General features: G+C 44.3%; 1 protein-coding gene across 6 annotated transcripts in view; it reads right to left on the bottom strand.

Annotated features, from left to right (window-relative positions):
- The window catches only part of abr (ABR activator of RhoGEF and GTPase), a 225,502-nt gene that overhangs the window by 71,378 nt on the left and 127,555 nt on the right, over window positions 1–26,569 (bottom strand). For all 6 annotated transcript variants that reach the window (XM_036937431.1, XM_036937432.1, XM_036937433.1 and 3 more), the window contains 8 exons: window positions 20,772–20,824; window positions 19,448–19,588; window positions 17,898–18,019; window positions 13,916–14,084; window positions 8,720–8,842; window positions 6,441–6,516; window positions 6,219–6,323; window positions 2,985–3,059 (listed from right to left, as the gene is read on the bottom strand). In XM_036937431.1, the coding sequence (XP_036793326.1) occupies window positions 2,985–3,059; window positions 6,219–6,323; window positions 6,441–6,516; window positions 8,720–8,842; window positions 13,916–14,084; window positions 17,898–18,019; window positions 19,448–19,588; window positions 20,772–20,824 (864 nt within the window). The remainder of the gene's footprint in view (window positions 1–2,984; window positions 3,060–6,218; window positions 6,324–6,440; window positions 6,517–8,719; window positions 8,843–13,915; window positions 14,085–17,897; window positions 18,020–19,447; window positions 19,589–20,771; window positions 20,825–26,569) is intronic.

Below are 26,569 nucleotides of genomic sequence, written 5' to 3'. Positions count from 1 at the left end.
TGGGTACCATCCTGATTCTGTCCAGACGACCTGGAAGTTGACCCCTTCTCTGTGTGTGTGTGTGTGTGTGTGAGACCTCTTCCTAATCCTAGCCTGCAGATATGTGTTCATTGGTAGGTGAAACAGTGGTCAGCAAAACCTGAGACTAAAACAGTCATTCTGAAGACTTAAAGCAATCAGTACATCTAAACTGGGTCTGAAAGAACAACACGACCTAGAGACAGGGAGGAGGGTTTGTCTGCTTTGTGGTGTGTGTGGTGTTTGTGTGTGTGTGTGTCTGTCTCCCTGCCTGCCTGCCTGCCTCCCAAACACAGCTCCCGACTGTAACATGATGAATCTACTTCTTTATTTAGAACTTATTGGAAAAAAAATGGAATTCCAAGGAAGGAACATTATGAAGAAGGAAATTGTCTTATCAAATTATTTTTAATTGGATCCGGGATGATAACACTAACCGTTGCATGAGTAAAGGATGCAGGGAGGGCTGGATTACATTATGCATAGAGAGGCAGAGATGAGAAAATCTCTCCCCTACATCAAGTTCAAAACATGACATACACTGAGTGTACAAAACATTAGTAACACCTAATATTGAGTTGCACCGACTTTTGCCCTCAGAACAGCCTCAATTCGTCAGGGCATGGACTCTACAAGGTGTCGAAAGCGTTCCCATGTTGACTCCAATGCTTAAACACCTCTATTCTAGGTCAATGTTTTCCTCTTATTTATTTTATTGTATTTTTTTTTGGGGGGGGGGGGCAGTAGACTCTTAGTTACTTCCTCTGACCCACTTTTGAAACGTTGCCCTGAGCTGAAATGTATCTCTGCTTCCTATTGAAAGAAACTACGGGTGGCAGTGTTGATAAGATCGTTTTAATAGGACATGTTTGTACATAATGCAGTTTCTAAAAACAACCCTGGAGAGGAAGTGTATATCCCCTAACTCTAGTGTCCAATAGGAAGGACTGGAGGCACCGGATGTTGTAGTGTTACGAGCTACACATACAATAGTACTGTATACAAGTACACAAGCAAATACACACACACAACACATACAGAATCACCAACACACAGGCACAGACTCTTATGCAAGGAAGCAAATGGTTGACATACGGCTTGTACACACAATACGCTCGAGAGATAGAATCAGAGCAACACAAAATTGAAGGGCAGAGCCCGGGGAAGCCGACAATAAAACTCAACACATTAAATATCAGATCCACATACGGTCCACTATACTATACTCAACTATACTCTATCATACTGTTGAACCAGGTTGTTGGGGTTCAGAGGTGACTTGGTCTCAAGTATGTAGGTGGCGTAACTGCATCATTATGCTAGCTACGACTAGCTACCATCCACTACATACACATAGGAGACGCTATGTACCCGTGGAGTGGTGTTTAAACTAAAACAGGAACTCTTACATTTCAGAGGGCAGGATCCATCAGGACAATGCCATGGTAACCATACTCCCCCAGCCCCTGCATATCAGAGGGGCATGCCAATGGTACGGTCCATGAGAAAATGGAGGGAAAAGTACAACCAAACCACTTCAACATGCTCCTTCTTCATTTTTAAACAATTCTGCCCACTCTGCTCCGGTGAGGATCAAACAGGCTTTCAGTGGAAACAGCTTTCCATTTTTCCCCCAATCCATTACACAATAAAACCTCTCTCTGAAGCTTTCATAAGGTACACTACAGTACAGGCTGCCATGGTATCTGAGGCGGAAGCATATTTCGTTGGGTCTTTTTTTTCTGCTGTGGTGATATTTGAACCGATGCTTCTTGTGTAAAAAGGTAACAGGCAGTGGAGAGTGTTGAGTGGAGCAGCAGCTGTCTGGTACAGACATATCTGAGCCACTCGGGGGCTCTCTGACATCATGTCCCCCTGATAACACATACAGGAAGTCATGGCTAGGGCCATCCCATGCACGCACCAGGTAGGGGGAGGCCAGGGCTGAGAGACAGAGGGGGGAGAGAGAAAGCGAGATAGGGATGGAGAGAAGAGGCTTCTCCTGGCCTTCACTGTCTGTTTGTGTGTGTGTGTCCCTTGAGAGCTCGGCTGTGGCTGTGTAGGGACTACGCTGTTCCCGTTAGCTCTCTTTATGGAGTAGCTGTGTCCCTGATGGCCCCGAGCATCAAAGGAGCCACAGGAATGTGACTTTGGTCCAGAGCTGCTCCTCAGGGACTGGCCCTGTAGCTTTCTTTCTCTTTCTCTCTTTCTCTCCACTCCAATCTCATCCTCCATCTCTCCCATCCCCACATTTCCTCCTTTCTCTATATATTTTCTCTCGCTCCCCACCGCTCCCGCTCTCAATCGCCCTTCCCTCTTTCTCTCTCCCACTTTCTCTCATGCTCTCCCTATCATGCTCTCCCTATCCCTATCATGCTCTCCCTATCCCTCTCATGCTCTCCCTATCCCTCTCATGCTCTCCCTATCCCTCTCATGCTCTCCCTATCCCTCTCTTTTACCAGGAGAACCCCGGCCACAAGTCATTAAGAGCACGAGGTAGCAGTTGCACCGAACCACAGATTTTGGATCAGATAGCCCATTACTCCAAGTTCTTAACCATGAGGGGGGTGAAATAATACCTGACCCTGTTTCAGTGGTAACTTCTACCTCTGTGCTGGGGGTCTATGTTGTGGCCTTGTAAAAGGCTTTACTGTGGAGAAGAGAACCAGTGTGCAGGGACAGACATGGTAACCATGAACCCTTTCTCCCTGTCACCTCTGTCCTCTTTGTTGGTTGTGGCACAAGCTGTAAATGATATGCTCAAACCATCAAGAAGTGCTGAGTCAGAAGATGAACATCCTGGTGTCAGGCACACATACAATAGCTGAAAGATGCTGACAGACACGCGTGCGCATCCAAACACACACACACACACATACACACACACACACATACATACATACATACATACACACACACGCTGAACACAGTGCAGTACAAGCCCAGTATGACAGAGAGAGACTTACTGGCAGACTCTTTGAAGCCTTTAGCAGAGTGGACGATCACATGGAGGAATCCATACAGGCCTGGGGTTTCTTCATCTGGAACACACAACACAACACAGTTAGTCACCGTCTGTCACACCCATTATCATTGACCTGGATGTGACCTGGGACAATACATTCTCATAACCTCGAGGGTGCATCGCAAACGGTACCCTATTCCCTTTATAGTGCACTACTTTTCACCAGGGTTCGTAGGGGACCTCATAGCCGAGGGTACATCTCATTCGCAAAGAACAGTGTAGTAGTATATATTTCAGGGAATGATTGTGTGTGTTCGTGTTCTTGTGTGAGGTATTCTTTCAGGTAGAATAACTGAAGCCCCATGTGGGAGCAGGAAGCAAAGAGGATGAAGAGGACTGGGTCCACACACACACACACACACACCACACCTGTGGTAGATGGAGGAGCTCAGGTTTAATCACACACTCATTCATCTTAGTGTGTGACCTCTACACCAAGGCATCCCATACAGCTGTCCCACAACTCCCTAATTTCTCTGTGACATTAGCAGGAAAACAGGAGGAATCATTTTGCCCCATAGTGTATGTATCTAAGCCTTAGACTTAAATATTCACGAACATGTTCTTGGGTGGCCCTTGAAAACACACACACCAGCCTACACACACAATCCAACACACTCACACACCTAAGCTTCCCCTCTCTTGTCCCCTGGCCTCCGCATGATTATGTTGCAGAGGCCTGCGCGTTTCCTGGTAAATAAACAGGGGGTTGAAACTGGAGATGGCCTGTTTGGAGCGCCCTGCAGGCCCATCGGGTCATGTTCTGGACCACTACGGAGATGAGAGACTAACAACTGAGTCCTGGAAAAACAATATGTCACGTGTATGTATGGTGCTATGGACTGTATATGTCCAGTCACAGACAGGTCATGCCACCAAGAGAGAGGGAGAAGCCAAGAGAAGATCTACTCCAGACTCTAACCTTTATCCCCCCCCCCCCTCCTCCACTGCTCATTATCAGAGATGCTACTCTGCCTGGATCTTAACCACAACAAAAATACTCAAAGAAGATGGTAGTAATGACATGTCAATGTGCATTCCTATAACCCCCTAATGGTTAAGGTTAGGACCAGAGTTAGAGTAATCTGATCCTAGATCTGTAGCTAGTTTCTTCTACCTGGTCACTATAAAGGCCCGTGTCAGACAGAGCGATGGTAACGAGGGAATCACATTCCTCCCCCGGCTTGTTTGATTTGAGCCCCTCTGCTACTCCATTTAATAATGTCATAGCATGGTGTGTGTCTGTTGTGGGTGTTGAACGTATGTCAAATGCCAATGAACTGACCTGGAGACTTTGTTTTTGCAATACTGTGCTATAAAGTGACTACCGATGAGAAAGAATGTAAACCTGTGCTTTGCTTAACCACGTTTCAGATCCCCTCTAAACTGGAGAGAAAACAAAAGTGTTTGATGTGAGTATAAAGGGAGTCGCTTTGACAAGCTCAATGTAAACAAATCAGAAAGTCATCGCCTGCCAGAAGCAGAACTTCAGGTCACCACAATTGGGGGAGGGGGGTGCACTGTACCATCAAAATACACAGTGTACAAAACATGCTCTTTCCATGACAGACTGACCAGGTGAATCCAGATGAAAGCTATGATCCCTTATTGATGTCACCTGTTAAATCCACTTCAATCAGTGTAGATGAAGGGGATGAGACAGGTTAAAGAAGGATTTTTAAGCCTTGAGACAATTGAGGCGGCAGGATAGCCTAGTGGTTAGAGTGTAGAGGTGGCAGGATAGCCTAGTGGTTAGAGTGTAGAGGTGGCAGGATAGCCTAGTGGTTAGAGTGTAGAGGTGGCAGGATAGCCTAGTGGTTAGAGTGTAGAGGTGGCAGGATAGCCTAGTGGTTAGAGTGTAGAGATGGCAGGATAGCCTAGTGGTTAGAGTGTAGAGGTGGCAGGATAGCCTAGTGGTTAGAGTGTAGAGGTGGCAGGATAGCCTAGTGGTTAGAGCGTTGGTTGCAAATCCCCGAGCTGACAAGGTCGTTCTGCCCCTGAACAGGCAGTCAACCCACTGTTCCTAGGCCGTCATTGAAAATAAGAATTAGTTCTTAACTGACTTACCTTAAATAAAGGTACAATAAAAAATAAATAAATAATTGAGACATGGATTGTGTGTGTGTGCCATTCAGAGGGAGAATAGGCAAGACAAAAGATGTACGTGCCTTTGAACGTGCAACAGTTTCCCATGTGTATCAAGAATGCTCCGCCACCCAAAGGACATCCAGCCAACTTGACACAACTGTGGGAGTCAGCATCCCTGTGGAACGCTTTCGACTGTTCTGACTGTTCAACTCAATATTAGAAAGGTGTTCCTAATGTTTTGTACACTCAGTGTATATCACCGTCTGTAATCATGGGTTTACAATGCTGTGGCCAGACTCAGATAATCATTATGTGACTTGTAAATTTTGTGGCCAATTTAGATTTATACTACAGTACATGATATCCAACTTACTAAACCAAGTCTAGCAGAAATCTAGCAAGATGACAATGTATCATTCAGAGTAAGCAAAAGTACAGGAGCAGAAACACCCTTGCCTTGCAAGAAAACATGTTTGTCTTTTGATAAAGATAGTATATCTCTAAGGAAGCTACCATGAACACCATGACTGTGGGATTGCACCCCAATTTGTGGTGCATAGTGGGGTCCCATGTGGCTCAGATGGTAGAGCTTGGCACTTCAATTGGCAGGGTTGTGGGTTCGATTCCCATGGGGGACCAGTACGAAAAAGTACACAAAAATTGTCCTCTTCCTACTGTGTCGCTCGGGATAAGAGCGTCTGCTTAATGACGTAAATGTAAAGAAGCACTGTTTATGAAGACCTCATGAATGCGTTCTTGTTTGTTTAATGTGTATGTGCAGCGGTATAACAGTGTTGTGTATGAGTATGTGTCTCCCTGCAATTTCCTGTCCCCCAGTGCATCCTGGGAGCTCAAATTGGGCCTCCCAGCTGGCTTTAATGTCACCCCAATCCAAACATCCCATCTGAACCCTGCTGCAACACACACATGCCATGACACAGGTTATCATTAGATGAGAAACACTATGTAACCTAGATTTCTTCCCAAACCATTTCTATTTTTGTGCTGAGAAAATAGGAGATACGTTTGTGGGTTTTTAACTCCAAACAGAAGGGAAAGGAAGGAGAGGTGAATGTGTGTGTACTACCGTCTTTATAACTGGTGACAGGAATGTTGTGGACGGTTCGGAGTTTGAAGCAGGAGCTGGTGAGGACCTGCAGCTCTACAGAGCTCAACTGACACGTCTGCAGATCTGAAGACACAGAAACACACCATTAATAAACCTGAACATACAGCCAGGCCATTGGTTTTTCAAATTTGCATTGAAGGCATTGAATCCATGGCATAGTTGTTTAAAAAAAAACTATACCTTTCCTCTGTAGTTTCTGGATGCTCTCCCTCCACTCTGACCTCTCATAGTCTGAAGACAGGAGGAACAGGTAGCTCTGAGGACAAAACAGGGGGAAATCACATTTTATATGACAACAGCTCCCTCCTGTGGTGGGAAAGTAAATCATAATAATAAATGTATTGGGTTTATTTAGCGCTTTACAAAGTAAGGGGAAAATCACCTCATCCACCACCAATGTGTAGCACCCACCTGGGAGATATATGGCAACTATTTTGGTGCCAGAACGCCCACCACACATCAGCTAGCATGGTGGAGAGATGAGGAGTGATATACAGAGCATTCGGAAAGTATTCAGATATCTGGACTTTTCCCACATTTTGTTTACGTTACAGCCTTATTCTAAAATTGATAAAAATTGTTTCGTTTTTCAATCTACACACAATACCCCATAATGACGAAGCAAAAACAGTTTAGACATTTTTGCAAATTAATTATAAATAAATAAACGTTAATATTTCATTAACACAAGTATTCAGACCCTTTACTTTATTGAAGCACCTTTGGCAGTGATTACAGCCTCAAGTCTTCTTAGGTATGAAGCTACAAGCTTTGCACACCTGTATTTGGGGAGTTTCTCCCATTCTTCTCTGCAGATCCTCTCTGTCAGATGTTCGATCGGGTTCAAGTCCGGGCTCTGTTTGTGACACTCAAGGACATTGAGACTTGTCCCAAAGCCACTCACACGTTGTCTTGGCTGTGTGCTTAGGGTCGTTGTCCTGTTGGAAGGTGAACCTTCGCACCAGTCTGAGGTCCTGAGTGCTCTGCAGCAGGTTTTCATCAAGGATCTCACTGTACTTTGCTCCGTTCATCTTTCCCTCGAACCTGACTAGTCTCCCAGTCCCTGCCGCTGAACACATCCCCACAACATGATGCTGCCACAACCATGCTTCACTGTAGGGATGGTGCCAGGTTTCCTCCAGAAGTGACGCTTGGCATTCAGGCCAAAGAGTTCAATCTTGGTTTCATCAGACCAGAGAATCTTGTTTCTCATGGTCTGAGAGTCCTTTAGCTGCCTTTTGGCAAACTTTAAGCGGGCTGTTATGTGCTTCCATCTGGCCACTCTACTATAAAGGCCTGATTTGTGTAGTGCTGCAGAGATGGTTGTCCTTCTGAAAGGTTCTCCCATCTACACAGAGGAACTCTGGAGCTCTGTCAGAGTGACGATCGGGTTCTTGGTCACTTCCCTGACCAATGCCTTTCTCCCACGATTGCTCAGTTTGGCCGGGCGGCCAGCTCTAGGAAGAGTCTTGGTGGTTCCAAACTTCTTCCATTTAAGAAGGATGGAGGCCACAGTGTTCTTGGGGACCTTCAATGCTGCAGAAATGTTTTGGTACCTTTCCCCAGATCTGTGCCTTGACACAATCCTGTCTCGGAGCTCTACAGACAATTCATTAGACCTCGTGGCTTGGTTTTTGCTCTGACATGCACTGTCAACTGTGGGATCTTATATAGACAGATGTGTGCCTTTCCAAATCATATCCAATCAATTGAATTTACCACAGGTGGACTCCAAACAAGTTGAAGAAACATCAAGGGTGATCAATGGAAACAGGATGCAACTGAGCTCAATTTCGATTCTCATTGCAAAAGGTCTGAATAGTTATGTAAATAAATGTCTAAAAACCTGTTTTCGCTTTGTCATTATGGGGTATTGTGTTTAGATTGATGAGAAAAAAAAACTATCTAATGCATTTTAGAATAAGGTTGTAACGTAACAAAATGTGGAAAAAGTCAAGGGTTCTGAATACTTCCCGAATGCACTGGATGCCAATTAGGAATGATTAGGTGGCCATGATAGAATGGGGCCAGGTTGGGAATTTAACCATCCTACTCATACGATAAGTGTCAATGGATTTTTAATAACCACAGAGTCAGGACACCCGTTTAACGTCTCTACCGAAAGACAGCACCCTGCTCAGGGAAATGTCTCCTTCACTTCCCTGGGGTATTGGTATCTCCTTAGACCAGAGTGAAGAGTGCCCCCTACTGGCCCGCCAACACTACTTTCTGCAGCATTTGGTCTCCCATCCAAAAACCGACCATGCTTAGTTTCAGAGGCAAGCCAATCAGTGGGATGCAGGGTGGTATCAGTATCAGTATATTAGCATTGCAGTCATGGACATAGTTGCTAACCACAGATCTAGAATCAGATTACCCAACCCCCAGTCTTTATCCTAACCATTGGAGGAAGACAATATATCTGATCCCAGGCCAGTGGTTACGTAGTTGCAGCTTACCTTGCCATGTTTGTTGTGTATGCGAAAAGGGATGGTGGGAGAGTGTAACAGCAGCCAGGACTCCTGCTCGTTCATCTTCTTCCTCAGACGCTCCACATTACGACTCTGGCCCTTTAGTGCTTTCTACACACACACAGAAACAAACAGGGCACGCAGTATGTTAACATACAGTTTGTTATGCTGCAGGGATACTCAACTGGCGGCCTGCGAGCAAAATCTGGCCCATTTATTAATTTAGACTGGCCCTTTGATCAATTCTGAACACTAATAAAATATACGCAACAAAAATCCCAACCAAAATCCGACGTTCAGTGCCAAAATGATAAGCACTAATGTGGTTGTCTATTGTGTGGATGTCTAGCACTTTTTTTTTAGCCCTTTTTCTCCCCAATTTCGTGGTATCCAATTGTTGTAGTAGCTACTATCTTGTCTCATCGCTACAACTCCCGTACGGGCTCGGGAGAGACGAAGGTTGAAAGTCATGCGTCCTCCGATACACAACCCAACCAAGCCGCACTGCTTCTTAACACAGCACGCATCCAACCCGGAAGCCAGCCGCACCAGTGCGCCGGAGGAAACACCGTGCACCTGGCCACCTTGGTTAGCGCACACTGCGCCCAGCCCGCCACAGGAGTCGCTGGTGCGCGATGAGACAAGGACACCCCTACCGACCAAGCCCTCCCTAACCCGGGCGACGCTAGGCCAATTGTGCATCGCCCCACGGACCTCCCGGTCGCGGCCGGTTACGACAGAGCCTAGGCGCGAACCCAGGGACTCTGATGGCACAGCTGGCGCTGCAGTACAGCGCCCTTAACCACTGCCCCACCCGGGAGGCAGTCTAGCACTTTTCTAGCACCTATGTGGCATGTTTGTTTTCTGTTCATATGAATTTGGCTATAGCGTTTGAAATAACACATATGGAATCATGTAGTAACCAAAAAAGTGTTAAACAAATCAAAATATATTTTATATTTGAGATTCTTCAAAGTAGCCACCCTTTGCCTTGATGACAGCTTTGCACACTTGGCATTCTCTCAACCAGCTTCATGAGGTAGTCACCTGGAATGCATTTCAATTAACAGGTGTGCATTTGAACAATCACTTGTGTTGTGACAAGGTAGTGTTGCTATACAGAAGATATTTATTTGGTAAAAGAAGTTCATATTATGGCAAGTACAGCTCAAATAAGCAAAGAGAAACGTCAGTCCATCATTACTTTAAGACATGAAGGTCAATCAATGCGTACAATTTCAAGAACATTCAAAGTTTCTTCAAGTGCAGTTGCAAAAACCATCAAGCGTTATGATGAAACTGGCTCTCATGAGGACCGCTACAGGAAAGGAAGACCCAGAGTTACCTCTGCTGCAGAGGATAAGTTTATTAGAGTTACCAGCCTCAGAAATCAGCCATTAACTGCACCTCAGATTGCAGCCCAAATAAATGCTTCACAGAGTTCAAGTAAGACACATCAACATCAACTGTTCTGAGGAGACTGCGTGAATCAGGCCTTTACGGTTGAATTGCTACAAAGAAACCACTGCTAAAGGACAACAATAAGAAGAGACTTGCTTGGGCCAAGAAACACAAGCAATGGACATCAGTGGAAATCTCTCCTTTGGTCTGATGGGTCCAAATTCGATTTTTGGTTCCAACCGCCATGTCTTTATGAGACGCAGAGTAGGTGAACGGATGATCTCCGCATGTGTGGTTCCCACTGTGAAACATGGATGAGGAAGTGTGATGGTGTGGGGCTGCTTTGCTGGTGACACTGTCAGTGATTTATTTATAATTCAAGGCACACTAAACCAGCATGGCTACCACAGCATTCTGCAGCGATATGCCATCCCATCTGGTTCTCTCTTAGTCCCACTATCATTTGTTTTTCAACAGGACAATGACCCAACACACCTCCAGGCTGTGTAAGGGTTATTTGACCAAGAAGGAGAGTGATGGAGTGCTGCATCAGATGACCTGATCTCTACAATCACCCGACCTCAACCCAACTGAGATGGTTTGGGATGAGTTGGACCGCAGGGTGAAGGAAAAGCAGCCAACAAGTGCTCAGCATATGTGGGAACTCCTTCAAGACTGTTAGAAAAGCATTCCAGGTGACCTCATGAAGCTGGTTGAGAGAATGCCAAGAGTGTGCAAAGCTGTCAATAAGGCAAAGGGTGACTACTTTGAAGAATCAAAAATCTAAAATAGACTGATTGTTTAAAACCTTTTTAGTTACTTCATGATTCTATATGTGATATTTCATAGTTTTGATGTCTTCACTATGTCATGACTTGGCCTCATAGGCAAAGGTTTGAACACCAACACTCATGGCTGGCCAGTTACATGACTGGTCGTAAATACCGGGCAGACTTTCTCTTCCTGGCCATGCAGTATTGAGGGAGAGAACCTCCATGGAACAAAGGAGTCCTCCTGCCAAAACTCAAACATCCAAAAGTGGAGAATGAAACAATATTCCCAATATAATGAAAATGTGTGAAATGGTTTGAGGGGGGGGGGTGGGGGGGTGGGGGGGGGGGGGGGGGGGGGGGGGAATTCGTTAGGAATTTGTTAGGAATTTGTGATGTTAATAAGTCCACTAGGGTCTTGTCATTGCATCATGTTAATACTCAGTGTATAATCTATCCTGTGTGTGTGTTTATGTATTTCTGTGTGATTTTTTCATCAGTTAGTAAATAAATAATTAAGCCAATTTGTGTAAGCTGATTCATCATGAAGACTTGGGTTTGTGTAGATTTATAGGATATTACGACGTTCAGAATGAGAGTGAAATAGGAGCAAATGATTAATGGATGAAGGATATTATATCGAGATATTCTGATATGAGTTAATTCGGGAAACGGTAACTCAAATGAACTTTTCCCGTGGTGCCCCATATTACTACTTAATTGTTATATGATTTAATTGCAAAATAATTTAACGTGGTATGTAATTATTCGATGAACAGCCGTCATCGCATTAACGGTAGAAACGTCACAACAACTATTATTATTAATGTAGAAAATAATAAAAATAATGAAAAACCCTGGAATAAGTAGGTGTTTGTCCAAACTTTTGACTGGTACTGTCTCTTTGTATTATTTGTTGAGATGCTTAGTTTTCAGATCATTTAAAAAATAACCTAATTACTTTGAAGACGCTTTCGATAGTAACAACAAAAAAATATATGGTGAGTGAGCGTTTAATGATTATCACATTTTTGGTTTCCACCTCGACTCAAGGTGGTTGAGCGCCCTCCACTTCTTTTAGAATTACGTTTAGCAACATTTCATGAAAAGTGCTTTATTGGTGTGTGTGCATTGCTTTTTTATACAGTTCTTCCAAAGAATAATCGAATGTGTAAAATGTCCCGCCCCCACATAATTAACCTTTTATTATTTATTACATCTGGCCCCTGGGAGAATATAGTTTAAAGCCATGTTTATACTGGTATCACAACTAAATCCTACACACTGTACAATCAACTAAACCTGAATTGTACCGTGTGTGTTTGACCATGAATAAATATTTGGTATTCCAGAGATATTTGTAAACAGGGGAAATGACGGCTACATTTTGTTCACTAGAATTTACAGTGTGATGCTTGATAACTATTCCAAGGAATTTCCATGTCCTTGTTCTCCAGAATCTCCCTTCCTACACACCCTCCTCCAACCCATCCCTTGACAGGAAGCAGAGTCAGGCCATGCCCTGGCTGTAATCAGTTCAATCAGCCTTTTCCGGCTCTGATTAGGGCAGTCAGTGAGTCTGCCCCTACTGTATGACCCACTGTAGCAGTCTGGTATCAACCTGGAAGCACAGTGCCTGTATTCATAAACCTCTAAGAGTAGTAGTGCTGATTTATTATCGATCCTGATTATTTATGCCTCGTCACTTTTACCCCAACTGCACCTACATGTACATATTACCTCAACTACCTCATACCCCTGCACATTGACTTGGCAGTGGTACTCCTTGTATATAGCCTCATTATTATTTTATAACTATTTCCTTATTTATCAAAATGCTCCTGACTTTCTAACTCTGCGTTCTTGGGAAAGGCCTCGTACGTAAGCATTTCAAAGTAAATTCTACACCTGCTGTATTCAGAGCATGTGACAAATAACATTTTATGCTCTCCAAAACCCCCTAAACGGGTATTTACTATGGACGGAATCACTGGATGCTGAAATAAATACAGCCCTGTATAGTAACCATTAGAACAAGTAGAGGTTGCTGCTGCAGTGTGATGGATTAAATAAAAGCAGCAGTGTTCAGCTAAAAGCCAAGGTGGTAAATCAATTTAAACCTATACAGTTTCTAGGTTACGGACTCCCAAGGATTTCCACAGTAAAATGACAACAAAGGGCTGACATAAATAAGTCTATTGTGTTGAAGAGGTAAAGAGTTGAAGGGAAACTGGAAAAGGTGATCTCCGGGAACACAGTCATCCTCTGTTTATATGACAGCTACAATTAGATGGCTATCGCTGTTCCACTGTACTCAAGTTCATCAGAATTAACAAACTTCCCACGGGATAGCTTGAGTGTTTGTGAGTGTAGATACAGTGAGGGGGTGGATTGTGTGTATGTATATGGGTGTACTATATAAGTGATTCACACACTGACGTGCTGACTCTGTCCAGGTGACCTGGAAGTTGACCCCTTCTTGTGTTTGTTTGTGTGTGTGTGTGTGTGTGTGTGTGTGTGTGTGTGTGTGTGTGTGTGTGTGTGTCACACAGATCTCTAGTCTACAGTCAACTTGTCTAAGAGTGGAAGCGATGAGAGGAACTGTTCCAATAACAACAACAGTAGTGATAAAGCCAGAAGAACCCAGCCTAATCACCCAGGCAGGCAGGCTGGTTCTAGCCTCTGATAGAGAGAGAGTAAGACAAACACAGACCATAGGGCTCCAGGGAGGGAGAGACAAACCCAGGGAAACCAGCCCAGAATGGGGCAGCCAGGCTGGGCAGGACACTCTTCCTCCACAGTGCCTTAATGGCCAGCTGACCATGACCTGGCCTGACACTGAGTGGGAGGCAAGGGAATCACCACTATTTTGGCTCAATTTACAACTATTGGGTTTAGTTTGATTCTAAAACAAAGCAGTACTGGATTCAACATCAAAAGATAATCTGTTCTTTTAGACTTACCTGACTAAATAAACTTTTTTTTTATTTTTTAAATAAACATAATATATCACCTTCTCCTTCTGGATCTCGCTCTTGATGACAGAGATCTTGGTCTTCATCTCCTCAATCTCGTGTTCAGGCAGAACCTGGATATGGGGCAAGACGTCCGAGTCATCCAGCAACTGGAAGGTCAGGTCTGCCAGGGGGATGTACCACTTACACTCATACTGCTGGTGTCTCCTACAGAGGGAGGTGGAGAGGAGGGGAGAGAGAGAGAGCTCAATATCTTACATATATTTAAGAGGAGGCAGGAGAGACAAAGACAATAAGGACCTACTGTAATTAGGGATCACAGCAAAGTTGGGAAAAATATTGTTATTCTTAGATTTCTTTTTTTGACATGGTAAAATAACTCAAGCATAGATTAGTAACTTTAAAAAAAACTATTTGGCATACAGAAACTTGAGGCCATGTGTAACTTGTTAAAAAATAATGACACCGATTGGCCTATAGGTGGCACTGTTATAAGCAGTCTCACTTAAACCCTCATATCTGCCACGACATTTGACCTAGAGACTTGAAACTTTGTATTTAGGCATCTTTCCTCATGCTGAACAAATATGCCTCAATAAGCAATAAGGTCCATGAGGAGAGATTTTCCTCATTCTTGCACAATTTGGTAAAAAAAAAGTTTGTATATATTTTCATGAACCATACATCAGATTGACTACCGATTTGGTATATAGGCTAAATAAATTAGCCTCTAATGAATTTGAGAATGATTAGTTTCTGCATTTCTGCATTCAAAGTAGGCCACAGTACCAACCTACAGCACTAAACTTCACTTGCGTCATGTGGTATAGAGAGATGTGGTATAGAGAGAAACACGGTAATGCTTTCACTGATTGCATATAAAGGAAGATAAATAATGTGAGCACTATCATGTAGGAACTATATACCTCAATTACATCGTAACCCTGCACATCAACTCGGTGCTGGTACTCCATGTATATAGCCAGGATATCATTAATCATTGTACATGTATTTTTTTGTGTTCTATATTTTTGATTATTTCTCTTTTTTCCTCTCTCTGCTTTGTTGGGAAGGGCCGGTAAGTAAGCATTTCATTGTTAGTCTACACCTGTTGTTTACGAAGCATGTGTCCTTTCTGTCATCCTGTGAACCCCGTTCATCGCTGCTCGCAGTTAAATTTAGATATCTTTATTGGCCCTGTAAAGGAGGAGGGCAATACCCACCATATAATTCATCATCTTCTATTTGTCTTGCTTTATGCAATATCATGCGTCTTTGTTGAGCCATATTCCATTGTGCTCAACACCATAGGATTTAACTTAAACATATCTCCCCTTACTACTCTAACTCCTTATGTATCGTAGTATGAAAAGATTGCTTGACTTGAGGAGATCCCATATTAAACACTCAGACACAGAAAGACTAGTAAATGCGTGTTCAGCACATCCATCAGGTTATACAGATGCTCACAAATGTTGTCGGAGATGTTTTTGTATTCCCCTAACGAGCATTTAGTATCATTATGATTCCTGGAGGCAGGACAGTAAACTCATTAACACAGGAATACATGACATCACAGCTCCAAATGTGTGCAAACCTGACGGGGCGGGAAATATGACAAGAAAAATAAATGTCCTGTTTTTACCCCCAAAGTAAAATACTGAAAAACAAACAGAGTAGTATGACTCTTTCATGTTTTAGATTAGCATTTTTCTTTGGCTAGTTAAATAAGTGTTTTGTCAGTATTGTACTATAGAGGGACAGAGACAGCAGATAACTCTTTTCTCCCAATATATACCTTCACCCCCTCTTTTGCCTGCAAACATCCCTCAATTTGTTTTATAAGACCTCCTCTCCTTCTTAATACGGGGTGAGATCTCTCCCCCTTTGTAAGCAAACCCTTTGTCTCAGAGTGGTCCATGGGGTGTTAAACGCTGTTGTCTCTAAGGTGTGGATCTGTATTCACGCACTGTTTACATGCCCAATAAGACTTTAAGATGATCTAGAGTCCACTTAATAAACACTCTCCCTATTACAGACCGAGGTAGAGCTGATTGTCTCTGCTGCTGTTGAATAAAATCTGCATATCTAATCTCCTCCCATCCGTCCACAGCACTTTCACAGACCTTGTTTTCCATAATCACATGGATTACATCTTCATTTACATCTCTACATTGGGAAATGGTGGTATATTATACACCAATTCTGTAGGAAAATAATGATGGTTATGGAGTCGATATAAACATTATAGAAACATTAAAAATCGATGATGATTGAGTGGAGATAGAGGGATTGAATGGGATTCAGGTTTCTCAGTGAGTTAATACTGATGATTAGCTATCAACTGGATAGCGTGTTTTAATAGGCTGTTGGCCTAATCCTATGGTGTTATAGTCCAGACCAGAGGACACATAGTAGGCTGTGTCTCAAATACAGTACAGGTGCATCAAAGCTGAGACAGAGAGACTGAAAAACACCTATCTCAAGGCCATCATACTGTTAAACAGCCATCACTAGCCGGCTACCACCCGGTTACTCAACCCTGCACCTTAGAGGCTGCTGCCCTATATACACAGACATGGAATCACAGGCTACTTTAATAATGGAACACTTGTCATTTTAATAATGTTTACATACTGCTTTACTCATTTCATACGTATATACTGTATTCTATTCTATTGCATTTTAGTCAATGCCACTCCGACGTTGCTCGTCCTAATATTTATATTTCTTAATTCCATTATTTTACTTTTAAATGTGTGTGTATTGTTAATTGTTAGATACTACTGCACTGTTGGAGCTAGGAACACAAGCATTTCACTACATCCGCAATAACATCTGCTAACCATATGTATGTGACCAATAACATCTGCTAACCATATGTATGTGACCAATAACATCTGCTAACCATATGTATGTGACCAATAACATCTGCTAACCATATGTATGTGACCAATAACATCTGCTAACCATATGTATGTGACCAATAACATCTGCTAACCATATGTATGTGACCAATAACATCTGCTAACCATATGTATGTGACCAATAACATCTGCTAACCATATGTATGTGACCAATAACATCTGCTAACCATATGTATGTGACCAATAACATTTGATTTGAAATGCCACCCTATTCCCTATGTAGCTCACTACTCTTGACCCCACAGTGGACTATATAGAGAATAGGATGCCATGTGGGACACAACGACAGACCGCTAAAGCTACAGACCATAACAGAGTGATTTACAGACTGGCGGTAACCATGACAACGGTAGTTGTCTGTGTGTCCTTCACACTGTGAGGTAGAGGGACAGCAGCGACTGTCAATCACAATGAGCCCCAATCACGCCAACAACAGTAACCATGCCATTGGAGGCAATCCTTTAAATTAAACACTTAATCTAAGGCAGTGTATGCGGTCATTCCCAATTTACACACACACACACGCGCACACACACACGCACAGCCTTAGGCCCAAGCACCAGATTGAGACCAGATTGTAATACATTTCCCAACATCCATACATCCACTACGGCAATGTGTTAATATTCAGCCCTATACGAGCCCTCTAATCACTATTCTAAATAATTTCTCCACAATAGTCTACAGAAAGGCAAACATCCAACCCCGAGGCTTGAGTAAATGTATTTTTAATTTGGGGGGCTAAAAAAAATACCAACCCCTGTTCTGCAGCACCAAAGGCATCACGTGTGACAACATTCACATTTTCAATTAATAGTCTTCCTTTTTTATTACAACATCAGAGAATACTTCAAATGGAAGAAATAAAAATAGCAGTGAAAAAGAAAATCTCTTTGGAGCAGGACTGTCATTCATCCTGATACACTGTTTCATATCACAGACACATCAGAACTGACATGATAGGAGCATATAACACTGGAGACCACTCAAAGTGTGTATGATCTACGTTTAGGCACAGTGAATACCACAGTGGGTACTGTAGATAGCTGAATGTGCATGTGTTTGTGGTGATACTCTGTGAGAGTTAACCTACCCTGCGGAGGTCTTCTTCATCTTGGCACAGAGCAGCAGGTCTGTGAAGAGGAAGACATGACGCAGCTTCCTGGAGCCCTCTGACACCTCCACCAGGAAACCATCCTTCACCAGCTGACGAGCCTGCCAGGGAGAGAAACGGCATCACTTCCTGTGGCACACCCAGCACGGGGCAACTAGCCTAGCCGTAAACATTCCCTTCCCGTCAGGATATACTGTAGGAGGTATAAGTCAGGGTTCAGCAATACGAAAGAACTCGCTTGTTGTCTATATTTTATGTCTTTTACATTTAAAATATGTAAAATTGGAGACATTTATCTCCCTCACCAACTTTAAATATCTGCTATCTGAGCAGCTAACCGATCGCTGCAGCTGTACATAGTCCATCGGTAAAAAGCCCACCCAATTTACCTACCTCATCCCCATACTGTTTTTATTTATTTACTTTTCTGCTCCTTTGCACACCAGTATCTCTACCTGCACATGACCATCTGATCATTTATCACTCCAGTGTTAATCTGCTAAATTGTATTTATTGCCTACCTCCTCATGCCTTTTGCACACAATGTATATAGACTCTTTATTTCTACTGTGTTATTGACTTGTTTATTGTTTATGCAATGTGTAACTCTGTGTTGTCTGTTCACATTGCTATGCTTTATCTTGGCCAGGTCGCAGTTGTAAATAAGTAACTTGTTCTGAACTGGCCTACCTGGTTAAATAAAGGTGAAAAAAATAAACATTATCAGTGATGGCGGTGTTACAGCAAGATAATCATCAGCTAAAGTAAGCCACTCAGAACTTGAAACGCTCCCCCTCTCTATCGCTCTATATCTGTCCATCTCTGGAGAGCCAACTAGGAAAGCTAAAATAAGGCAGAGCTAAACACGAACTGGAGTAAATCAGGAAAGCCTGAGCCAAAGAGGGCAGAGAGAGATTTCAATTTAACTGGTAACAGACAGACTGTAACGAATGGAGAGATGACTGGGAGGTTAAGAACTGAGCTGACTGAATGGAAAACGGATAGAGGAAGAGATGGCGGGAGAGAGAGATGGGGGAGAGAGAAAGACAGAGGGAGGATAGCTGAAGAGAGGGGGGAGAGAGAGATGGAGGGAGAAAGGAGGAGAGGTAAAGCGCAAGGGGGAGAGATGGTGGGATGGAGGAAGGAAGGAAAGGATATACTCAGAGAGAGAAGCATTAAGAGGAGAAAAGGCTGACATGCGGAAAAAGACAGAATGAAACAATAAAGGCAGTGTTAGAAAGAGGGAGACATCAAACAACCCTGCACTGCATGCTGGGAGAGAGAGAGAGGGAAAAGATCAAAAGATGCTAGAGAGAGAGGGCGATCGAGAGAGATGAAGAGAGAGGAAGCTGGTAATGAAGAGATTGAGGATGTGGGGGTAGGAGGAGAGGACAGATACTGTGGGTTTCTCTCTGACCTCAAAACACATTTCACAAATGCATTGGCACACTTCCCCAAGGTTACAACAAGAAGTTCTGAAAAGTATAAAGTAGTCTATTAAAATGGCGTGTCTGTGTGTGTCACCCCACCTCTCCCTTAGGCGTGGTGACGGCGGTCCTGCGGGGGTCAATCTCTTCGTTGATGGAGGACAGGAAGTTCTGGGAGATCCTCAGAGCGTCCTGCAGCAGGGGGAAGTCTGGGTGGTCCTTAGGGGTGTGCTTCAGCAGGTCCTACAATAACACACAGAGTGAGAAAGACCATTAGATCCCCCATCCAAAAACAGAGAGAACCACATCCATTAAAATGAAATGTCTATGAACAGTCACTGTGTTTTTAAACCTGTGTTTTGAATTGGACGACTTGGATGCTTCGCTGGGTTTTGTGCCACATCATTTCCTCTAATTAAAGCATATGAGAGTCTCTACTTTATTGAACCGTGGGCGTAACTAATGACTTTATTTTTAAAGTGCTACCTAAGAAACGGCTGAGACAATCTGCTTCCACATTGCAAATACCTTATTCTCAGCGTAACTAAGTTCCTTTTTTTCAGAGGAGCGTGTGAAAGAAAAGCCAACCTCTTTTCCGTTGCCTGATTTATGCCTCGTCAGCACACCTCAGTGAATGTATTCTGACAAGCTCTAGAAGGCTTGAGCTGATGTCAGCGGTATAGTACACTACCCGTCTTCCTACGTCATTAAGAGAAACGAACACAGTAACTTCCACCGTCTGTCAGCGCCCGTGTCCCAAATGGCACACTATTCCCTATATAGTGCACTATGGGCCCTGGGCAAACACTATTGAAATGTAGTGCACTAAATATGGAATAAGGGTTCATTGTGTGTTTGCGTGGTCTGCTCTTACCTTTGTACCAAACCAACTGGTTTTTGTTTAGTCACGGCTCCACTAGCTTTATGGAAAACATATTCATGAAATGCACTGGAAGCGAGACCGGAGGACACGTCTAGGCATCTCCGCTTCCTCTGTTAGCGGTTTTCACTTTCCACTTGGTTGTAGCCCATCAAATTAGCGCCTATTGTTTATAACAGCATGTCATTTTGATGGACAGCGCAGAGGAAAGGTATAGGCTTGGCAAATGGAACGGAACACTTACTATAAACAGCAGCAAGCAGGGTTTGACTTTGCAGGTGGATACAGATCCATGCTGCATCTTAATGACCTGCGGGGCTTTCGAGAGAGATTCTACCCAGCCCCATCACTATGTGTCTCACGACAGCACTAACTCTTAATCCTTGATAAGTATTGATCCTGTCCTATCTATTCAATCTATTTCTATGTTGCGGTCACTAATTCAATCTTGTCATTTGTCTCTGGGTGAGATCAAGAATCCTTCATGGATCTATCGAATGCTAGTCGGGACGGACAATGTACTGGTGTGTGTGTGTGTGTCCTCACATGAAGAACCAGCGTACTTCTGGTCACACGGTCAATCGGCTTGTACAGGAGAGCTGTGGGAAAGGACAAGAAGAGGGCACTCAGTTCGGTTTGACACACACACACACAATGAAGAAAAACACGACTCAAAAAGCCTATTACACACTTGACTGGGCGTAGGTTTCCTGGGGTATGGGGCAGACATTTCAATCACCCAAAACCTCAGGTGTCTGTTCCCTGCACAGACGGACACACACCTCATTCTTTCTAAGCTCGGTTGTTCCTTCTCTGCTGAATAAGGTTGTTTTCAGAAACCTTCCCACTCAATTCACATCAGGATTAACTTCCTGACCCGGTCTAAATTTCTCCTTCTCACAGTGCGCCTCTCATATCTTATATCACATAGATGACAAGCGAGCCAAGGGGAATGCGGTATTTTTATACAGCAGGGGAAAGTGAATCTATCCATACAATGTGTGAGTCGTTGAGTCAAGGTCTTGGCCCTCTCTCTCTCCCAGCATGTAGTGCAGGGTTGTTTGATGTCCCCCTCTTTCTAACACTGCCTTTTTTGTTTCATTCTGTCGTTTCTCACACACACACACACACACACACACACATGTTGGGGAGTAGTGAACTACAATTAGTTTCCACTATTCATTTAACAACATTTTTCAGTAGCTTGGTAATTGAACTATATTCAAATCTTGGTAGTGTTTTCAGTAGTTGACTTTCTTTGCCGTGTAGCGGTGTAGCTAACGACTTGAACTACGCACAATTCTTCCGGCATCAGACCAGCTCTTGTGTTTAATAGGTTAAATTCTATATTCTGTTAACATCTGACTCCAGAGGGATCTGTCAGGCAATTTCTAGTCCATGACATTTGAGATTCAGATATGTCCATTTCCCAAAATAGTTTTGAAGTCGTGAACCACTTTTTTAACGTAACGTTAGTTAAGTAAACAATTTCTCCAAAGGGTCATTTCAGCGTAGCTGAACTTTTTCCTGTGAGAAATGATTGGTAAACTATATTTTCAGAGTCGATTCCCCAACACTGACAAACACACACAGCCATGTAGCTCAGCATCACTAGCATTTGCTCGGTAACAGGGTTCACGTAATTCCTTGTCGGGTTGCGCACACTACACAAACACACGTCTCCATAGACAGCCTGTTTAACATGCAGTGAAGCTCCAGCATCCTTATTGGTTACATAGCACTTTGATTCCATTACAGATTTACTCTGTTACTAGGGAAACTATGCCAAGCCGTGTTCACACACACAAAATGTTCCTTTGACTTCAAAACCAATTTTCAATCCTAAACTTCTCTTAATCTGTCACTCCCTCTTTCCATCTCTCTCTCTATCCCGGTTTAACTCACACTCAGGAGCCAATCCAGTTACAAACCAGATCTGTCACACTAGGCTGATTTCCCAGTAGGCTTTGCAGCTGAGAGACAGAGCACCTGCGGGGCTGACAGCCAGCGTGAGACGTAAGGCAGGAACGAGAGAGATGAAGAGAGAGAACAAAAATAGACGAGAGAGAGAGAGAGAGAGAGAACAAAAATAGACGAGAGAGAGAGAGAGAGAGAGAGAGAGAACAAAAATAGACGAGAGAGAGAGAGAGAGGTGAAGAGATGAAGAGAGAGAACAAAAATAGACAAGAGAGAGAGATGAAGAGAGAGAACAAAAATAGACAAAAGAGAGAGAGAGAGAGAGAGAGAACAAAAATAGACAAAAGAGAGAGAGAGAGAGAACAAAAATAGACAAAAGAGAGAGAGAGAACAAAAATAGACAAGAGAGAGAGAGAGAGAGAACAAAAATAGACAAAAGAGAGAGAGAGAGAGAACAAAAATAGACAAGAGCGATAGAGAGAGAGAGAAAACAAAAAGAGGGTGAAGGGGTAAGGGGTAAGGCAGCTTAGCTGTAGGGTACAGGCCCCTGTCGTCATGTCTACCATCTCCACTGAACATCCAAAGCCTTGGGCGTTGGTAATGAGTTGCTTGTGATCCCTGAATATACATTACACTCCACTCACTTACTATCTGGTTGAACATCACTGTACATCTGCAGTAGAGGCATCTGAATGTCGCTCTGATCTGCAGTAGAGGCATCTGAATGTCGCTCTCATCTGCAGTAGAGGCATCTGAATGTCGCTCTGATCTGCAGTAGAGGCATCTGAATGTCGCTCTGATCTGCAGTAGAGGCATCTGAATGTCGCTCTGATCTGCAGTAGAGGCATCTGAATGTCGCTCTGATCTGCAGTAGAGGCATCTGAATGTCGCTCTGATCTGCAGTAGAGGCATCTGAATGTCGCTCTCATCTGCAGTAGAGGCATCTGAATGTCGCTCTCATCTGCAGTAGAGGCATCTGAATGTCGCTCTGATCTGCAGTAGAGGCATCTGAATGTCGCTCTCATCTGCAGTAGAGGCATCTGAATGTCGCTCTGATCTGCAGTAGAGGCATCTGAATGTCGCTCTGATCTGCAGTAGAGGCATCTGAATGTCGCTCTGATCTGCAGTAGAGGCATATGAATGTCGCTCTGATCTGCAGTAGAGGCATCTGAATGTCACTCTGATCTGCAGTAGAGGCATCTGAATGTCGCTCTGATCTGCAGTAGAGGCATCTGAATGTCGCTCTCATCTGCAGTAGAGGCATCTGAATGTCGCTCTCATCTGCAGTAGAGGCATCTGAATGTCGCTCTCATCTGCAGTAGAGGCATCTGAATGTCGCTCTGATCTGCAGTAGAGGCATCTGAATATTGCTCTGATCTGCAGTAGAGGCATCTGAATGTCGCTCTCATCTGCAGTAGAGGCATCTGAATGTCGCTCTGATCTGCAGTAGAGGCATCTGAATGTCGCTCTGATCTGCAGTAGAGGCATCTGAATGTCGCTCTCATCTGCAGTAGAGGCATCTGAATGTCGCTCTCATCTGCAGTAGAGGCATGTGAATGTCGCTCTCATCTGCAGTAGAGGCATCTGAATGTCGCTCTCATCTGCAGTAGAGGCATCTGAATGTCTGAGAGCGACATTCAGATACCTGTTGAAATGATCCCTCCTTCTCCCTCCTCCTATTCTCACCTCTGATTGAACTGCTAGTGATACAAGATACAGCAGAAGCCCACTGGGATCCTGTTCTGATGGACTACTGATGGGGCTTCATATTCTATAACACACACTGTGTCACAGGCTGTCTACAGAGCATCAACTGGAGCGGCGCTTATGAAAAAGCATGGATTCTCTTTCATGTTCCCTCCCTCCATTAATAATGCTCCCTGTGTTCCCTCCCTCCCTGTGTTCCCTCCCTGTGTTCCCTCCCTGTGTTCCCTCCCTCCATTAAGAATGCTCCCTGTGTTCCCTCCCTCCATTAATAATGCTCCCTGTGTTCACTCCCTCCCTCCATTAATAATGCTCCGTGTGTTCCCTCCCTCCATTAATAATGCTCCCTGTGTTCACTCCCTCCCTCCATTAATAATGCTCCCTGTGTTCACTCCCTCCCTCCATCAATAATGCTCCCTGTGTTCCCTCCCTCCCTCCATTAATAATGCTCCTTGTGTTCACTCCCTCCCTCCATTAATAATGCTCCTTGTGTTCCCTCCCTCCCTCCATTAATAATGCTCCCTGTGTTCCCTCCCTCCCTCCATTAAGAATGCTCCCTGTGTTCCCTCCCTCCCTCCATTAAGAATGCTCCCTGTGTTCACTCCCTCCCTCCATTAAGAATGCTCCCTGTGTTCACTCCCTCCCTCCATTAAGAATGCTCCCTGTGTTCACTCCCTCCCTCCATTAAGAATGCTCCCTGTGTTCCCTCCCTCCATTAAGAATGCTCCCTGTGTTCACTCTCTCCCTCCATTAATAATGCTCCCTGTGTTCCCTCCCTCCCTCCCTCCATTAAGAATGCTCCCTGTGTTCCCTCCCTCCATTAATAATGCTCCCTGTGTTCCCTCCCTCCCTCCATTAATAATGCTCCCTGTGTTCCCTCCCACCCTCCATTAAGAATGCTCCCTGTGTTCCCTCCCTCCATTAATAATGCTCCCTGTGTTCCCTCCCTCCCTCCATTAATAATGCTCCCTGTGTTCACTCCCTCCCTCAATAATGCTCCCTGTGTTCACTCCCTCCCTCCATTAAGAATGCTCCCTGTGTTCCCTCCCTCCCTCCATTAATAATGCTCCCTGTGTTCCCTCCCACCCTCCATTAATAATGATCCCTGTGTTCCCTCCCTCCCTCCATTAAGAATGCTCCCTGTGTTCCCTCCCTCCCTCCATTAATAATGCTCCCTGTGTTCCCTCCCACCCTCCATTAAGAATGCTCCCTGTGTTCCCTCCCTCCATTAATAATGCTCCCTGTGTTCCCTCCCTCCCTCCATTAATAATGCTCCCTGTGTTCACTCCCTCCCTCCATTAATAATGCTCCCTGTGTTCACTCCCTCCCTCCATTAATAATGCTCCCTGTGTTCCCTCCCTCCCTCCATTAATAATGCTCCCTGTGTTCCCTCCCACCCTCCATTAAGAATGCTCCCTGTGTTCCCTCCCTCCATTAATAATGCTCCCTGTGTTCCCTCCCTCCCTCCATTAATAATGCTCCCTGTGTTCACTCCCTCCCTCCATTAATAATGCTCCCTGTGTTCACTCCCTCCCTCCATTAATAATGCTCCCTGTGTTCCCTCCCTCCCTCCATTAATAATGCTCCCTGTGTTCCCTCCCTCCCTCCATTAATAATGCTCCCTGTGTTCACTTCCTCCCTCCATTAATAATGCTCCCTGTGTTCCCTCCCTCCCTCCATTAATAATGCTCCCTGTGTTCCCTCCCTCCCTCCATTAATAATGCTCCCTGTGTTCCCTCCCTCCCTCCATTAAGAATGCTCCCTGTGTTCCCTCCCTCCCTCCATTAATAATGCTCCCTGTGTTCACTCCCTCCCTCCATTAATAATGCTCCCTGTGTTCACTCCCTCCCTCCATTAATAATGCTCCCTGTGTTCACTCCCTCCCTCCATTAATAATGCTCCCTGTGTTCCCTCCCTCCCTCCATTAATAATGCTCCCTGTGTTCCCTCCCTCCCTCCATTAAGAATTCTCCCTGTGTTCACTTCCTCCCTCCATTAATAATGCTCCCTGTGTTCACTCCCTCCCTCCATTAATAATGCTCCTTGTGTTCCCTCCCTCCCTCCATTAAGAATGCTCCCTGTGTTCCCTCCCTCCCTCCATTAAGAATGCTCCCTGTGTTCACTCCCTCCCTCCATTAAGAATGCTCCCTGTGTTCACTCCCTCCCTCCATTAAGAATGCTCCCTGTGTTCCCTCCCTCCCTCCATTAAGAATGCTCCCTGTGTTCACTCCCTCCCTCCATTAAGAATGCTCCCTGTGTTCCCTCCCTCCCTCCATTAAGAATGCTCCCTGTGTTCACTCCCTCCCTCCATTAAGAATGCTCCCTGTGTTCACTCCCTCCCTCCATTAATAATGCTCCCTGTGTTCCCTCCCTCCCTCCATTAATAATGCTCCCTGTGTTCCCTCCCTCCCTCCATTAATAATGCTCCCTGTGTTCCCTCCCTCCCTCCATTAATAATGCTCCCTGTGTTCCCTTCCTCCCTCCATTAATAATGCTCCGTGTTCCCTCCCTCCCTCCATTAATAATGCTCCCTGTGTTCCCTCCCTCCCTCCATTAATAATGCTCCCTGTGTTCCCTCCCTCCCTCCATTAATAATGCTCCCTGTGTTCACTCCATGCTCCATTGTGGATGAATAAACCCTACTGCCTTGTGTGAATTAACTGAAGAATCTACATTCATTACAATGGAAATGAATGGCGACAATGGAGGAGAGTCTAGGTGTGT

This window comes from Oncorhynchus mykiss, chromosome 12 (genome assembly GCF_013265735.2).
Source record: "Oncorhynchus mykiss isolate Arlee chromosome 12, USDA_OmykA_1.1, whole genome shotgun sequence".
NCBI lineage: Eukaryota > Metazoa > Chordata > Actinopteri > Salmoniformes > Salmonidae > Oncorhynchus > Oncorhynchus mykiss.
This window is presented reverse-complemented; position numbering and strand designations above follow the sequence as displayed.